The sequence below is a fragment of the Mytilus trossulus genome, chromosome 8 (assembly GCF_036588685.1).
Source record: "Mytilus trossulus isolate FHL-02 chromosome 8, PNRI_Mtr1.1.1.hap1, whole genome shotgun sequence".
Classification (NCBI taxonomy): domain Eukaryota; kingdom Metazoa; phylum Mollusca; class Bivalvia; order Mytilida; family Mytilidae; genus Mytilus; species Mytilus trossulus.
In genome coordinates this window covers 2,970,002-2,988,014 of record NC_086380.1, presented here as the reverse complement: position 1 = coordinate 2,988,014, position 18,013 = coordinate 2,970,002, and the positions used below count along the sequence as shown (strand labels likewise).

The 18,013-nt window shown below is 33.3% G+C and overlaps 2 protein-coding genes across 4 annotated transcripts; both read left to right on the top strand.

The window, feature by feature from the left end:
* Positions 1–425: 425 nt before the first annotated feature.
* On the top strand, positions 426–4,085 carry LOC134728122 (G protein-activated inward rectifier potassium channel 4-like). Its single transcript, XM_063592557.1, has 2 exons — positions 426–1,108; positions 3,209–4,085. The coding sequence occupies exons 1-2, from the start codon at positions 461–463 to the stop codon at positions 4,037–4,039; spliced, it is 1,479 nt and encodes a 492-aa protein (XP_063448627.1). The 5' UTR covers positions 426–460; the 3' UTR covers positions 4,040–4,085.
* Positions 4,086–6,880: 2,795 nt separating this feature from the next.
* Positions 6,881–16,794, top strand: LOC134728120 (uncharacterized). Of its 3 annotated transcripts, XM_063592555.1 has the most exons (5): positions 6,890–7,084; positions 8,295–8,471; positions 14,873–15,045; positions 15,835–15,945; positions 16,665–16,794. In XM_063592555.1, exons 1-5 carry the CDS (start codon positions 7,066–7,068, stop codon positions 16,728–16,730), a joined length of 546 nt encoding a protein of 181 aa, XP_063448625.1. In that variant the 5' UTR covers positions 6,890–7,065; the 3' UTR covers positions 16,731–16,794. The 3 variants fall into 3 exon arrangements, with proteins under 3 accessions (XP_063448624.1, XP_063448625.1, XP_063448626.1); XM_063592556.1 differs by lacking the exons at positions 6,890–7,084; positions 8,295–8,471 and adding an exon at positions 12,370–12,518; XM_063592554.1 differs by lacking the exons at positions 14,873–15,045; positions 15,835–15,945; positions 16,665–16,794 and having other exon boundaries at positions 6,881–7,084; positions 8,295–9,640.
* Positions 16,795–18,013: the final 1,219 nt, after the last annotated feature.

The following is an 18,013-nucleotide window of genomic DNA, read 5'->3' as shown; positions in this document are numbered from 1 at the left end:
AAAGAACACTAAAAGTACTTCTGAAAACCAGTTTATTTACTAAAAACAAATATTTCTATAAAAAAAACATATAAAATAAATTAATCATTTTAATTTTTATGTATTTGACAGCTGAAGTACAAAATAATAACAATAAAAATGAAATAATTTAACAAGTTCTTTGTTTGTTCCGATGCCGCAAGACAATATTCGATATAGGTGTTTTTCTTTATTTCTTTTCGATCAGTACGTTTTTTTGCGCATATATATCATACGCGGTTGCTTAATCTTTGTAAAACAATGTCCAATAACTGTCAAATTGAGCAAGTAATGGGGGAAAAGTAAATTACTTCAACAATTGATTAATTATACAATCAGTAATGTGTGTTTGCTTCATTGCTCCGAGACAAAGAAAATAACCGTTAAATATAAAATAGAAATAAAAACTTATCATTTTCAAATTAGTATCACGATACCAAAGATGGTCTCTAAATCCGAAGAATTAGGCGCGATGTTTCTGTTTAGCGATGAGCCAGAAGATTATCAAAAAAGTAGATGGCCGTTTGTAAATTACATGAAGAAGAAATTAAAAGTTGGTATTTGGGATAAAGAAAAGAAACGACAAGCACTTGTTCAGAAAAGTGGTCACTATCGTGTTAAGTACAGCGGTATTAAAAACAGAAGAACTCGATTCCTTCAAGACTTATATGTAACACTTATTGACTTAAAATGGCGCTACGCTATTGCCATACTTTTTAATGTATATTTAGCAACCTATTTCATGTTTGCCGTTTTCTGGTATTGGTTAATGCATAACCATGGTGACTTCGATCACGTTAACGATCCGGACTGGAAGTCGTGTGTAGAAGGCGTTCACGATTTTGGAAACGCTTTCTTGTTCTCTATAGAAACACAGACAACTATAGGATATGGGTTTGCCTACCCTAATACGGACTGTGAAGGAACTCTTTTATTAACATTTCTACAAGTAACTGTTGGGATATTTTTAGAAAATATGCTCCTTGGGTTCATGTTCATGAAGTTTGCCCAGCCTAAGAGACGCGGGAAGACATTGATGTTCAGCAAGCATGCTTGTGTCAACCATGAAGATGGTGTTCTTTGTTTGCAAGTGAGTATTTATAGTAGAAATGTAAAATCTTTGTAACTTAAATGGTATTTAAAGACAAGAAATTATGAGAATTGACGATGAGACTAAGAAAACGTTTTATAGTAGAAATGTACAATCTTTGTAATTATTTTTTTTAAAGAGAAACATGGTTAAAAAGACACGAATTTATAAGAATTGATAATAATACAAAGAAAATTACGTGTTATTTGGATACACTTATGAATATAGTAAAACTGTTATATTTTTGGAAATGAATTTGTTTAAATGCAAGGCTGGGACAGGATTGAATTAGATGTGAAATTAATTATTACGAGCAAGGAACTTAAGACAAGGGAACTCTTCAACTGCTTATATACTCTATTCAAAACATTTAAAGGAAGACGGTTTTACATTATTCCTACATTTAAATTTGACTAAATTGAGCAAAGCACCATATTTTACTGATGTATATATTTAATATAATAATTGTGCTTGAAAGTGGAATGTGTCCAAATCTTTACCTCTATCATTTACATAGAACGATAAAAATGATTATGAAAAAGTAATGATTGATAAGTTAGCAGCAGTTAAACCTGTATATCTTAAACAAAATGTCTAATATGCTTTTGCAAAATGTGGTTTTATTGTCTTTCAAATTATATTCAAATCATATTACTATCGGATTTTTTTGTTCTGAAAACCCATACCATTAGTAATTTTAGTGTGCTTCTGGTTAATTATTCGATAAATGTCGAAATCGTTCGTCTCTTTATTTTCACTGTATGTTTATTACACATGATAAGAAACTATTTGTTAACCTGTTCATTTTTTAAAACTTTGGGGTTGATATCATTGCAACTAAGTTAGTACGTTTAACAATCGACATTGCACAAAAAGAAAACCGGACAATAACAAGATGTGATTTGTTTTGACCATAATAGATAGTAAGTTATCTCCCTTTCTACATAGACTATTATATATCTTCTATTAATTGCTTCACAAATTCATCAGCTTTCGATTCTTCCTTTATATACATATAGATTCTTACATTGGTACCAGTCGATTATCGTATTTATCCAATCGAGATAGTTAAATTATCAATTTTAAAGTCCGAGCCGCCTCGGCGAGGACTTTAAAATTTATAATTTAACTATCGAGATTGGATAAATCCGATAATCCACGAGTAACTATGTAAGAATCTGTTTCTCTAATGATTAAAAAGACATTTTCTTTTTTTTGTTAACCGAAAATCCCCTTCAAGTGCCTTTCACATTGCACGAAGTTGTCAATTTCATTAACACCTGTTATCATATTTTGCTTCATTCAGTTAGCTAAAAAGTTCATGACCCTTAAAATCATCCAATGATCTTTTGAGATCACCAGCAACCACACGTTGATTAAATTTTTTTATACAATGGGTTCAGAAAGGGATAAATTTCCATAGAATTAGAGAAATATAGATTCTTACATTGATACCAGTGGATTATCGGATTTATTCAATCGAGATAGTTAAATTATCAATTTTAAAGTCCGAGCCGCCTCGGCAAGGACTTTAAAATAGTTAAATTATCAATTTTAAAGTCCGAGCCGCCTCGGCAAGGACTTTAAAATTTATAATTTAACTATCGAGATTGGATAAATCCGATAATCCACGAGTAACTATGTAAGAATCTGTTTCTCTAATGATTAAAAGACATTTTCTTTTTTTGTTAACTGAAAATCCCCCTTCGAGTGCCTTTCACATTGCACGAAGTTGTCAATTTCATTAACACCTGTTATCATATTTTGATTCATCCAGTCAGCTAAAAAGGTCATGACCCTTAAAATCATCCAATGATCTTTTGAGATCACCAGCAACCACACGTTGATTAAATTTTTTTATACAATGGGTTCGGAAAGGGATAATTTTCAATAGAATTAGAGAAACGATTATATCGCATAGATCACATGTATACAAACAGTTTTATATAATCAGACAAATCCAGACAACCTGAAAATATTATCGCCGGAATCATTTACATTAACAATACAAAATGTAATGTAATTAGAATAAAAAAGATGAATAAATTTAAAAAAAAAATGGTTTAAAAATAAAATCTTAAACTTTCATTTGTTTTACAGGTACGGATTGGTGATATGAGACAAAGCCATTTAGTAGATGCTAAAGTGCACGGTGTATTAGTCAAGAAAAAAATCACAGAAGAGGGAAAAACTTATCCACTGTATCTCCATAGTCTAGAGTTCGAGGCAAACGACATGGGCGACAAAATTGTTCTCATGTGGCCAATGGTTCTAAGCCATAAAATTACCGAAAGTAGTCCGTTATGGAACATTCGTCCTTCAGACTTGACAAATGAAAAGTATGAAATTATAATTTATGCCGAGGGAACATTAGAATCAACTGGAGAATTTTGTCAAGCGAGATCATCATATTTGCCATGTGAACTTCTCTGGGGTCATCGATTTGATCGCATAGAACAATTCGATGCTGGTAACGGGAGGTGGGAAGTTGACTTCTCTGGATTCAATGATGTAGTTTATAATAGTAACATTCGTCACAGTGCTAAAGAACTTAACGATTTCAAATATAGAACCAAAGGCAAACAAGAAAAGCCACCTCGACCTCCATCGCCTCTCAAATCAGTAACATACGATTTACCGCCAGAATATCCCGCCGTTCTTCCGCCGTCCGAACATGAAAATGTTGATTACCACAGACCATTATCAGGATTTGCCGTGTTACATAGACTTTCTAACCCGGAAGCAGACACAAGCTCTGAAGCAACAGATGATACTGTAATAGAACGAGATCTCGGAGAGGGTGGTACTGTAGACGAACGAGATCTTGGAGAAGGTGGAACGGTAGAAACACACAGTAGTGACGAAGAATCATATGGCGATGCTGAAGAAACTTGTAAATCTATAGACATAAATCAAGATGCAGTTGAATGATATTTTAAATAGTTATTATAATAAAAAACTTACATTTTGTACATAACATGTTTACTTTACTACAAACTTAGTTTAAACCGGAAATCACGGTTTTATGAATTATTATACACTCTAAGGTTATGAACACTGCTGAAATACACCACTTCAGTATAAATAAATATCTTTGCGATCAATATTATCCAAACCTAGTATGTCTAAAAATTTAAAAACTAAGCGGCAGTTCATTTTGAAAAACTCCTCACTTTGAACTGAAGAGTAACGTTTACATGGTTAACCTACAACCTTTTATCATTTATCATAAAAGTAATGCTTGCATTGCTTACACAAAAAAATGAAAATATTAGCGGATGGCAAAACTATGGAAAGGCAAATCTCCATAAAGCATTGTTATAAGCAAACTCGGCGCATACACTGATAATTCTTTTATTCTTACATAGAAAATAATACATCGTACATTGTGTCTACAGCACCATCCGTTTTAGACCAGCATATAGATATAGGAAGATGTGGTATAAGTGCTAATGAGACATCTCTATATCCAAGAAATGATTTATGAAATAAACCATTATAGGTCAAGGTAGTTATTTTACAAGATTCATTATCATAATTCACTCTGGCTAGCATGTTGATTTTAAACAGGCATTATGTACACAAAAATGGAATATGAACCAATTTGAACTTCAAATCTATCACATAATGCGGAATATTGCTTCTTGCTCATAATTGACTAGCATGATTATGATGACAGTAAAATGTTCAGTAGTTATCATTTTTTGATGAGGTTCATAAGTGTTTCTCGTTTCTTATATAGACCAGACAGTTGTTTTTTCCGTTTGAATGGTTTTACACAGTAATTTATGGGGCCCTTATAGCGTGCGATTAGGTTTGAGCCAGGGCTCCGTGTTCAAAACCGTACATTGACCTATAATAATGGTTTACTTTCATAAATTATTATTTGGGTGGAGGGTTGTCTCATTGGCACTCATACCACATATTCCTTTATATCTCAAAAATTGCACAGACATTTTGAATGGATCGTATAAAAATAGGGTGAGCTATGATTGTCAATGAGATTTCTCTCCACCAGAATTCAAATAACGTAGAGTGTTGGCAACTGCATAGATCACCTTATGACCTTTAATAATCAACAAAACCCATGACACATAGCAAACTATAATAGCCCCTGGTCACCCTGATATGAAAAATGTAAAACAATTTAAACGAGAAAACAAACTACGTAATGTATGTGTAGAGCAATAAATGAATAAGTGAACGACACACAGCTAGCAACAAACAACAACCACTGAATTACAGGATCCATACTTTGAACAGGCACATACATAATGTTGAGGGCCTTTACAAGTTCGAGAACGTCCAACCCTACCAAGTATACTTGGTAATCAGTGGAGTAACAAATACATGTAACTACTAAAGAAAAAAATACAAAACAATTGTTGAAAAACAAATATGATAAACAACCAATTCAAAAACCAACAACCATTCAATAACAGGCTCTTGACTTGGGCCATACTCATACAGAACGTGGCGAGGGTAGAAAATATATATCTGCAGGCGCGACGGTAACATAAAACATGGTCCCTTATGAAATATTCAACATTCCATATGAAATATTGTCTGCGATCTGCTCAAAGCTGTTGCGCATTCCATGATTAGCAGGATCGTATTTATATATTTGATAAGACTACACAAAGTTGTAGGTTTTACTATTAAGTGCCAGTCTACCTATGAATCAGGCAGTGGTGAAAACATGACCAAAAAAACCCACCCAATTTGACAATGATTTCAGTTCATAATATGTAGTTATGCACAAAAATAACATTCATTTCTGTTTTCCTTTCTGGTAATAGACGATACAATTTGGTTGAAATGCACTAGAAATCAACGAATAAGGGGAGATAACTCTGTAATATGCTATCTTTCTAACCAATTTTCTAACCGAGTTATTTGATATTACCAGACACACACAAACGAAAGACCAATAATTTTTAACTCAGGATGATGGTTAGTATTAAATAGAATGAATAACTCGGTGGGTTAACGTTCTTTCTTATCATGTCTTGTTTTTTGCCAAAATTGCCTGATTCACTTAATTAACCATTTTATACTTGGAAATGTGAAAAGTTTTAACAGGTGAGAAGCATAGTATGGTAATACAAGAACTAGAATATGAGATATATGAAAACATGAAGCATCAAAACCTGTGCAAATTTGTAATCGCTCGCTTGCATAAAGTGTTTTTCTTAAATTCTATGATTTAGTATTTCAAAAATAATAACGCTCGCTAGTAAAAAAACAAACCTTTCGCCTGCCAAAATTTCAATTTAGAAAAAAAAATCGCTCGCTCTCTTCCTTTTTCCAAGGTAAGTGTATGAAGAACGGGAAATTTATTTGATGTGGCCCTAACATTTTTTAATATGATTGTTTTAAAGTGCTTATAAATGTGTAACACCCCTGATATCCGTTATTAAGTTAAAGTTGGTGCTAACTGTTACCAGCTATTGACTTTATTTGCCAAATTCGATGTGCTTTTAATTAGGTTAAAATAATGGAACCCCTTTTGCTCCCTCTCTATTATGCAGTCAAAAGATGAGTAAACTAAAGTTTAATTCAGATAGTTAACATGAAGATATCAATAAACAAAAAAATCAGAAAACTTATAACAGATTTTCCCAATAAATGTTTAGGCTTCATTGGTATATTCTATATTTATAAACAAATACACGTGCTCAAAATGCCCGACTCACATGATTACTCAAGTGTATTTGTTGATGTCTTTTTATAAACATTTACCATTGGCCGCATTTGACCCATAACTTATGATATATAACGGGTTTGAACTTATGCTGCACGAATTTTAAACGCGGGATAAAGTTTCTTTTGTTTAAATCTTTTAATAACATTGAATCTCACATTGGAAAACCCTTTGATTTGGGAGAGACACTTTAATTGCAAGCGAATCAACAAACGCTTGAAATTTAAAGTGGTCTAGATTAACAGATAACAAAATGGTTAAGATTAAACTGGGTAAGTACTAAAACATACTAACATAGGGTCAAAATAGAATAGTGGAAATGGCATATCGGGGGCGGATCAAGCCATTTTTCAAAGGGGGTCCAAACCCAGGATAAAAAAAAGGGTCCCACTATATGTCCCCATTCAAATACATTGATCGTCAATAGAAATGCGGTTTCACCCCGGACCCCTCCAGTGGATCCGCCACTGCATCTTTTGTAGAAGGCATATCTTCATTTCAGAAGGAATCGATGAATATCATGATGGTTATCTTTATACAGATTTCGTTATACAATTGTAAACCTAAGATTACTGGATTGTTTTGTCCAGGTGTATGATTAGCTAATGTTTATTGTTTATAAAAAAAAGTCATAAACAGCATTTACATTCCAAAATACAGAGTCATTAAGGCAGCAACCATTTGATTTTCGGAGGGGGGATATACATTTTTTTGGAAAAAAAGTGTTTCCAGTTTTTAGAGAAAAAAGTAATTTGTTTTTGACCCTGCGAAAAAAAATGTGTGTTTCACCCTCAGCTGCCACTATATGTAACGCTAAAATGGAAAGAAAAAAAATGTTTTCGACTTGTCGACAAAAAAATAGATAGTTTTTCACCGAAGGCGAAAAAAAAGGTTTGTCCAGAAAAAAAAATCCATAGGCCCCCTCCCCCCAGAAAATCAAACGGTTTCTGCCTAAAGTCGAGCGCACCAAAGAAGGTGTACTTGAATTGGTCCATATTTATAGTTGCCAAATAACGGAAATCGTCAATCTACTGAAATATTAGAGTTGTTAGCCTTTAATTTCAAATTAATCTCCTTTTTTTGTTTTGCGTTTCACCTAAAATCTTATAAAACTACGAGTCAACTTTCCACCTATACCAATTGATATAGGAGTTTGCAACAACTATAGATCACAGATTTTTTTTAATTCTGCAATTTTCACACGACACTTTTATGTTTTATTGCTTATTATTGATAGTCTTTTACGTGGACTACGAATAGAAACCAAAATGAACTGTCGCACAAAACGAAATATTCACATTCTTCTATGCTCTATATTGAAGCATGTACATGTATTTGTGTTCGTGTTTTAGTTGGTTTATTTTTAGTTTCTTAATACATTTATCTATTGAATATTCTATACGCAATTTGTAGTCTGTATGTACATGTACATGTATGTAATATTTGATTAAATTCTCATTTTACCTTTAAATTAATTTTCAGAGTTCGCTTCTAAATGGTCCTTCTTGGTAACTCTTTTGATGTTATTTTCCTCGCCTATCCATAGCATGACTCCGGAAGAAAAACAACAAGTTAATGCTGGCCTTGAACTTGGAAAAGGGATAGCGGAACTGCTTGAAAAGAAGGAATTCACAACGTCTTTAACAAAGATCGCAAAAGGTATTGGTCCCTACCTTGGTGCATTAGGTCCATTTATAGGGGTCGTCATGGCGTTCATTCCATCAGAATCTGAGGAGTTGGGTTTCATGAAAGATATGATGAAAACTATCGACAATCGATTGGATAGAGTTGATAATCGATTTAACGACGTCGAGCGGTTGATTCAGTGGAATATTGTTGCAATCAATTTCGGGCAACTAGAACAAAGGATCAATGCTGTGTCGCGAGAGTTTCAATATATTTATGCTGTTCCGCAGGTTGCTGTGAAAAACAGAAAGACAATTTTTATTGCGAATTATGAAGGTGATTTTCAGAATAGTGGCACAAAATTGTATCAAGCCATCGTCCAAAAGCAAGATACATTTCAAGAAGATCTTGGTACTTCCGTTTTGCGGTATACCGAAAATGACCGCAAGAAGACGCAGGTATTTCTTCTCGGTGTAATGCAACTTCTTTTTCAAGCTGTAAAAGTTGAATTGGGCTATCTTTTTGTTAACAAATTTACCCACAATGCAAATTTTATGAAGTCTGATTGGGAAAAGAGAATAAAAGAAGTGAAAGGGAAGTTCGAGCAAATTGACTACCAGTGCACTAATGTAAATTATCACCCCCAATGCGGGAAAGATATTGACGCATACGCTGCTACAAACAGTGGTCAGACAAATGGCCAATTTGCCACTGGACTCTTTCGTCTCCTTGGTGGCAAATACTACTGGAGGGACTGGGTTGTTCTCGCCTATGACCCCATATCTGGCGGTGCCAATCATTGGGTAGGGGTTGGTGGGGGACACATCAAATTTAGGAAAAATGGAAGAAACATTGTAGTGGCTAGTGTGGACAAGAGCCGGTCAGTCATGAATTTAGCAAGAGCTGAGAAGAATATGAAAGCAGTAGCCGAGAAAAAACGTGTTGGAAATTGGTGGCAAGGATACAGGAACGTCCTTAAAACTGCACAAGACATTTTCAACTCCTTAGATAGAAAAGGTGCCTCATTTATTTGTGTTGTAAGAAATGGAAAGCATGCGCATTTACATTTTCATTCTAACAGAATAAAAACCGTCCAAAGAACATATTTTTACCTCGCGATGTGGGGTTAAAAGATTTTAGAATGAACACTCTAATTTATTGGTATTGCCAAGCACTGATCAAATAAATATTTAGAATTCAAATTTTGTTTTGTTATCGCTAGCTGTTCCTTTTATTTTAAAATGACATGGTATGTTTTTGGATGCCTATAGCCATGTGAATTAATGAAAAAGAAACAATTGTCGTTTTTAACCGGAGTTTTGTGACATAAATGTCGGTTATTGATTTGGGGATGTACGGCGAGCAGTCGGGCGGGCGGCAACCAAATGTTGTCCGTGCATTTACTCATGAACTGCTCAACCAAAGCTTTTAAAAGTTTAATATGTTGTTACTGACAACAAAATGAAGGTCAAATTCAATAATAATCAATCTCGCCGCGATTTAGCCTTTTTGTGCTTATGCGGCGTAAAGCAACCAACAATCAATCAATAATAGCGATTTTGACTTTTACCGTTCAGGAGTTATGGTTCTTGAAAGATTGAAAAATGGTGTTGCCAGTCATGTCCGTGCATTTACTCATAAACTGTTCAACCAAAGCTTTTCAAATTTTAATATGTTGTTACTGATGACAAAATGGAGGTCAAGATCAATAATGACGATTCTGACTTTTACCGTTCAGGAGTTGTCTTTCTTGAAAGATTGAAAAATGGTGTTGCCAGTCATGTCCGTGCATTTACTCATAAACTATTCAACCAAAGCTTTTCAAATTTTAATAAGTTGTCACTCATGACAAAATGGAGGTCAAGTTTAATAATGCCGATTTTTACTCTTACCGTTCAGGAGTTATGGTACTTGTTATATTGCCAGGACACAAATAAATGTTAATAAATCCGGTTTGCTGTCGTTGTGACAGTTTCTTGTTTTTCTTAAATAAATCAACCGTTGGTTTTCATGTTTGAATTGTTTTACACGAAGACAATTTTGAATCCTTTATAGCTTGCTGTTCAGTGTGAGCCAATACTATGTTGAAAGTCGTACATTGGCATATACTGGTTTAATGTTAACACATAATGATTGTTACTTGGATATGGGCCTAGTCTCATTTGCACCCATACCACATCTTATTTCTATTTGTAGGATATTAAAAGGAGTTGAGCTGTGATTGCCAATGAGAGAACATCCAGTAGTCTAAAAGATTACCTATATTATATTTTGTTAATTTCTTAAAATATAGTTCGAAAATTTATTTTTGTGTAGTGCGTAAAATAGCTATAAATAGATTATTGCAATCGAATATAACTATTTAGGGACAACATAAAAAAATCAATGTAGGATAAAAAAAAAACTAAATTCAAATAGTTGTTTTCTTTGGGGTGGGGGGTGGGGGTATCCTACATCGAATTTGGGATTGAAAAATGTGATTTCCAAAAAAAAGTTCGTCTGAAATAAAATTTTGAAAGTTTGTCAACACTATCCAGCAGACATAGATCTAGATCATATCCCATTCACTGCATTTATACTTGACTGCTTTCCCCTCCCTCAACGATTGGCTAAAATACACTGCCCTGTCATCACCATACATTTCAATGGACAACTATTTTTTTTAAGTGAATCCACTAAACCAATTTTCTTATTTAAACCACGCCTAATTATTAATGTATGTGCCTGTCCCAAGTCAGGACCCTGTAATTCAGTGGTTGTCGTTTGTTCATGTGTTACCTATTTTTTTTCGTTCGTTCTTTTTTGAACAAATGAGGCTGTTGGTTTTCTCGTATAAATCGTTTTATCTTGTCATTTCTGGGCCTTTTATAGCTGATTATGCGGTTTGGGCTTTGCTCAATGTTGAAGACCGTACGATCACCTATAGTTGTTAATTTTTGTGTAATATTGGTCTCTTATTCTTATTGAGACTTGTCACGTTGGCAATCATACCACATCTTATTTTATTTATATGAAAAAATGATTATACATAGAGTGCGCTCTTCAGTCTTCATGCATTTGAACTGAATGACAAGTTCATACGCCCTGGAACATATAATACAATCAATTGTATAGTTATACCGGTACCAAAAAGAACTACGATTTTTAATGCTGCCTATCGCGGCTATAACATCATTTCTTGCTTGGATCAGGATTATATTTTTGTATAATTTTTATATCATTTGCATATATCTATAAATACTTGAATTGGATTGGTCAAATATAAATTTTCTCTTGGTTTACACTTCGATAAACCATGTTTCCGAAACTACTTTCGTAATCTATTCATGCGTTAGGGATACTGAGATTTTCAGCAAATTGAGATTAAAAAAAAACAAATGCATAACAGTTGTTTCGATTCTAATTCATATATTATAACAAAAAAATAAATTAAAATGAATCCCCAATTGATGCTGTCGGAGCTTTAAATACAATACAGTTATCTCTTATTAGGATGTGGGGAAGATACTTATTACATCAGAACCCTTTTGAAGACTATGCACTGTCTAATCTCTTACGCGGAGTAACATCCATTGAAAATGACACGGACATTAACGGCCTTCAACAATGAGCAAAGGTCATAACGCATAGTCAGCTATATAAGGCCCAGAAATGACAATGTTAAACAATCCAAACTAGAAAATTAACGGCCTTATTTATATAAAAAAATATGAACATAAAACAAACAAACGACAACCACTGAATTACAATTATACAAGTCAAGATTATTCGATACTTAAAAAATGAATTAAAGGCATTTTGCAATCGTAATAGAATTCACGCAGTTAGTGTATACGTGTTTACATATTATATTGATCTATAAGTCGATCCCCAGTTTGTAAGTATATTAAAGATGTAACATATGTCCTGATATTTAGTATGATATCATTTCTATAATTTTTCGCATACACATGGATGTATCTTTTTCGAATATGTTCTTTTTCGTCACGTTTGTTTCATTTATATTGTTAAGTTTTGGAGCCAATATAAACAGATACCAAATCGACGATCTGTCTAAAAATCCGTTTGGTTTTTTAACGGGTAAGTTCTTCGCCATCCTGATTAGATTTAGATGTTATTTTTATTTGAAGGTTTTTTTTTTTAAACTGTATATTGATTGATTGATAATAATAGTTTAAAGTGTTTGTATTTTTTGTAGTCCCATACGAATGTCTGAACACAATTGTGAATTAATTCCAAATATTTATCAATACACACATAATTAAGTACAGGCCCACATGCAGTCTATATAAAAAGAAGATGTGGTATGATTGCCAATGAGACAACTATCCACAAGAGACCAAAATGACAAAGACATTAACAACTATAGGTCACCGTACAGCCTTCAACAATGAACAAAGCCCATATTGCATAGTCAGCTATAAAAGGCCCCGATAAGACCATCTAAAACAATTTAAACGAGAAGACTAACGGCCTAATTTATATTCAATGAGACCTAAATGTAAATTATAAGCTAATAGAGACCGTCAAACAAGAGATCTTGCATCATCACAAAACTATCAAGAACGTGCTTCTAATATCTGTAAATAGTCCAAACAGTGGTACATCTATATATTGACAACCAGGACAGGAAAATACTTAAGGTGGTATGGGTGTCTTCCTCCATCTTGGATTGTATAAAACTGAGAACCAAATTTCTAGATTTTCTATAGATTTGGCAAAATTTGATGCAGGAATTCAGATATTAAATGTGATTTTTCATTTAAAGAACCAATTTATAAGAATATAAATTATCAAGAATATCATTTTCACAAATGTTGATTATTTTTGGTGTCTTTTAAAAAGAAGTTAAATCGGCATTTTAAGGGGAGGTAACTCTAAAACGGTGCATTTTCTAAAGGATTCTACATGGAATTTTCCAAATTTGTATTTTAGCCGGAAAACACGTACGGTGACTCTATCTTTTCTTTTGATACTCTCAAAGCATTGTCTGAAAGCTATCTTTTCCTTAAGTATTTAACAATTCTATCATTGTGTTTAGTTTCTTATCACAAAATGGTGTTTTTTCCTGTATAATCCATACAAAATGTGTCATTTTGTCATGCCCTGTAGCTTGAGGAAATGCACGGTGATTTTATCATATTTTTCAATATATATCAATAGATACTACATTTTGGCAAAGTATGATCAAATTCTATCATTTTTATTTTAGACTCCCATACCACCTTAACTCTATGATACTAGTAAAATGTTCAGCACCAACAAAAAGAAAAACAATTATAAAAGACCTAGAAAGACGAAAGAGGAACATTCAAACTAAAAAGAAGTGTTCAAAAATCACATCTCGGAATGTAGATGATTATTTAGTGCATTAAACGTGGGATTTCTATATATGTAAACTGTAACATTGTTTAAATTTATAAAAAAATAAATAATGAACCAGTATTCATGTGATATTTGTCATGTACGGACATATCTAAGAATCAAACTGAGTTCTTCTTGCTCTACCATGGCTTAAAACATGTATGATTGACTGGCCAAGTCATAATCTTATAGATGGGGTTCTCGTCAAATGCTGGAAATATTTGCCACTGCACGTTGAGCAAACATTTATTTATCAATCAATATAGATATTAGCAAGGCAAGATAGCATGTTATCCTGTTTGTGGCCAAGCTTTAAGCTACTCGGTTAAAATAAAAAATGGCCGATTTTGTTGTAATGGCACATGTAAAACTGCCGATATCTTTCAAATAAAGTAGTGATTATTACAACACATCATCAGTTGTCCAATGCATATGTGGCCATAATCTGATAAATATAATCCATGATTGCCAAGTTGATACTGATTGGAATTATGTTGTTTTCAGAGGCGGATTTAGAGGGGAGAGGGATCGACCCCCTCCTTTTCTGGGAAAAAAATTGGTTGATTATATTAGGAATCACTGACGCCTGAGCAACCCCTCTTAGGCAGTCAATGGGTCCTCACTTAGGGAGCTATCATTTGATTATTATGGGGGGGGGGGGGGGGGGGCTAAGATTAAAAATTTTGTCCTGCTTTTTTTTTTAGTTGTTATCTCTGCCCTGCCTTTTTATTTTTACTCTATTCGGTCCTGCCTTTTTTTTACTAGTTTATCCTGACTTTTTTTACACAAATTGTCATCCTGCCTTTTTTTTTTTACCAAATTGCTCATCCTGCCCCCTAAAAATCAAATGGTAGCTCCATTATGAAATTTTCTTCTTGGTGTGCCACTGGTTTTTTAAAAGCTTTCAATCCTGGTTTTAACTTTATCATGTTTATAGTATATGAGTTTGTTGTGCTTGAAAAGAAAAAAAAAACCCACACGGCTTCAAGTATACACAATGTATATGAAAAACTTTTAAAAGTGAAAATCTTAAATATCTCAAAAAATAATGAATTTGTTTACAATTGCAGATTTCCTGAATTTACTGAAAGACGATGATAAAAATTTAACAGTCATCCCACTGGTCATGTCGAATATTAGCAAAGAAATAAGCGAGACACTACAAGATCAAATGAAGTCTTCGAGCCACATCAATACGATATTGGACCAATATCCAGATAATTATAACAAATCTTTCTCAGACGTAAGTTTTTGCGTAAAGAGAAATAAAATAAACATACTTTGGTACTGACTTGAAAGCACGGGTATTGTTTGATTGAAATTTACTTTAAACAGATTTTGAAAATGATTTTGAATTAACATATGTATCGTGCTGAGCTTGCGTTACTTCTCCGGTTTTAGATTTAATTCGAGTATTTTAGGGTTGGATCAGGCCGTACACGTTTGTATATTAAAGTTTTTGGTGTTCAACTGAGCTGGACTCGAGCATCACTGCTAAGACATAAATTGTCGAAATGTATTAAATCTGGTTCCGTTCAATATCATATGAACTGCTTAGTAATTTTTACTGATATACTATTATACTGATGGTGAAACTGCCTAAGAAGTTAAATACCAAAACGTGTCAACGCATAGTACTATTTGAGGACTGGTATATATATATACCGATGTTAAATAACCAAGGCAACACTCCTCTTCTTTTGTTTTGATGACCATCTGTAAGCATATTTGCAAATTTCTTCTGAAGTACATTGTAGATATTGATTACATAATGACTTTATATATATATATACGTTAACTTCAATTTGAATCTCAGAAGTTGAACATGGCCTGCTTGGTATTTTTGAAAGTAATTATTGAGTTATGCCGCTTTGTGCTTGCGTTTTAAACATCAATAACTGGAGATGTGAAAAAAACGTAGGTCATCATACGTCTTTACGTCATACGGTTTTTAACAATGAACAATACCCATATCGTATAGACAGCACACAATAACATCCAAATGTTGTGAATATTAAAATTTGTGTTGTAGATCAAAACTGTAAATGGGACAAAAGTAATGACCAACACAACGATCTTCAAGAGTAAGGACGACAACTCCATGACCGGAATGTATATGAAAGAGAAGATAGTTGGCGGGAAAGTAAGTTTTGAAATTAGGGAAAAGGATATTATGGTAAATTTAAAAAAGCATTGTTCAATATCCTAATGTGCACGTTTTAAGACTTGAGCAGTACATACATGTACTAATTAGTATGCAGCTGTCTGATTTTAACACGAAACGCCGGGTGCCTCGTGTGGAGCAAGATTTGCTTATCCTTCCTAAGCGCCCGATATCACCCCCAGTGTTTGGTTGGGTTCGTGTTGCTATGTCTTTAGTTTTCTATGTTGTGTCTTGTTTACTCTCATTTGTCTGCTTGTCTTTTTATTTTTTAGACATGGTGTTGTCATTTTTTTATGGATAAGTCCCTCTTGTATATATATTTCACCCCTCTTTTAAGTTCTGTCAAATATGAAAGTAGTTATATCATGTATTATGATGCTAGATCAAACATATTTAAAACTTTGAAATGATTCAAACTTGCCTTGACTGCTTTTTTAGTGAGTAAACTTTAAGCTAGAGTTAACCAGTTAGTTTTGTACCTTTTCAATTAATATAAAAACAGTGATCATATCTATTTAAAAAACACACACGACCATACAATAAATATATGTAGGTCCGTGTAAAATCTTCAAAATTAGGTAAAGGTTAATATCGTGATGTCTCATAACAATAAAACATTTGAAATTTGCCTTTAATGATCTATACGAATTATATTTAAACAATGTATGTTTATACACGTTTGTTTTATCTATTTGTAGCCCAAGTTCTTACACGCACAAATGATACTACATCCAAAACATTTAGCGATGAACAACACAGTTTGATGACTGGAACAGACCTATGGAAGCTAAAGTTACTCACTGATTTACTAACTTTATTCTGAACTAAAGTTTAGACGAGAAGACATCTACATGATCTATGTCTTTGTTTGTTTAGTTTTAAAATGAACTGATTGTGGATATAATATATGCAATTTAATGAAATCATGTTGTTCAAATAAATGCTTAATTTGTACATTTTACATGTATTATTTTATGTGTTCTTTAAAAAAGCTGTTCATGATAATGAAATTAAAGCTGCTTGAATAACGTCCGTTTCAAGAAAAAAAACTAAGATAACAACAAATACAGATTAGTTGACGTACACAATGTAGCTGTGTATCAATACATCCCGCAAAAGTTCGTCCCTCCCTCCAAAGCATTTCAGGTACAGGTGGGCCCACTTTTGTTTGAAACATTTGATGATTATATAAGGAATCACTGAAGTATGATTGGATCGCCTCCCTCTTTAAGGTCAGTCAGTGAGCCCTAACCCTTATCAAAAGTTCTGGATCCGCCACTGGGTTTTGCTACATGTCAGGAGAAATAAGTATGCCAATAACCGCAGTAACTTTTGGGTCTTAATCATTTGTAGGTTCATTGAAATTGGTACTGAAACAGAAAAACAACTACAATGCTATTTTTGATGTTGTGAGCTCAAATTATTGCTACTGGTTACAATCGGAACGTCACTGTTTTTTTCACAATGTGATTGGTCTTTGTATAATTTAGAATTTACAAAAACGAATGTTGAATTTCTAACATGTTCGATTGGTATTGGTTTTTATGAGACAGTATAAAACCATTAATTGTTGATTTTGGAATCAGAATAATATATCTATATGGATGATATGTTTTTCTGCGATATTGTACTGGTTAAAAAGCGTCTCTGGGCAATTCAGCATACAAAGCAAAATTCACTTCATATAATGTTTCCGTGTTGTGGACCTAAATGTCAGTAGTGCTAGATATTTAAAATATTGTCTGCGATATTAAATGTTTTGATTTTAATCTGGATTATAAATCTTTTGCTTCCATTGATCCTCGTATAACGAAAGTTTTTTTTTCAAATTCCTTTGGTGCCTCATTAGTTGAAATGTCAGATCCCAAAAGCCATTTAACTATAGGAGGTTAATGTTATTATTACATACAATCCAATAGAACAATCAATTCAGAAACAGCAAGCAAGCTTTCGGGGTGGCTGCGTGTTTATGTTTGTTTTATCATCACGCATAATCTTTGTTTTATTCATTTCATTCAATAAAATCTGTGCGTACAACACATTCCCA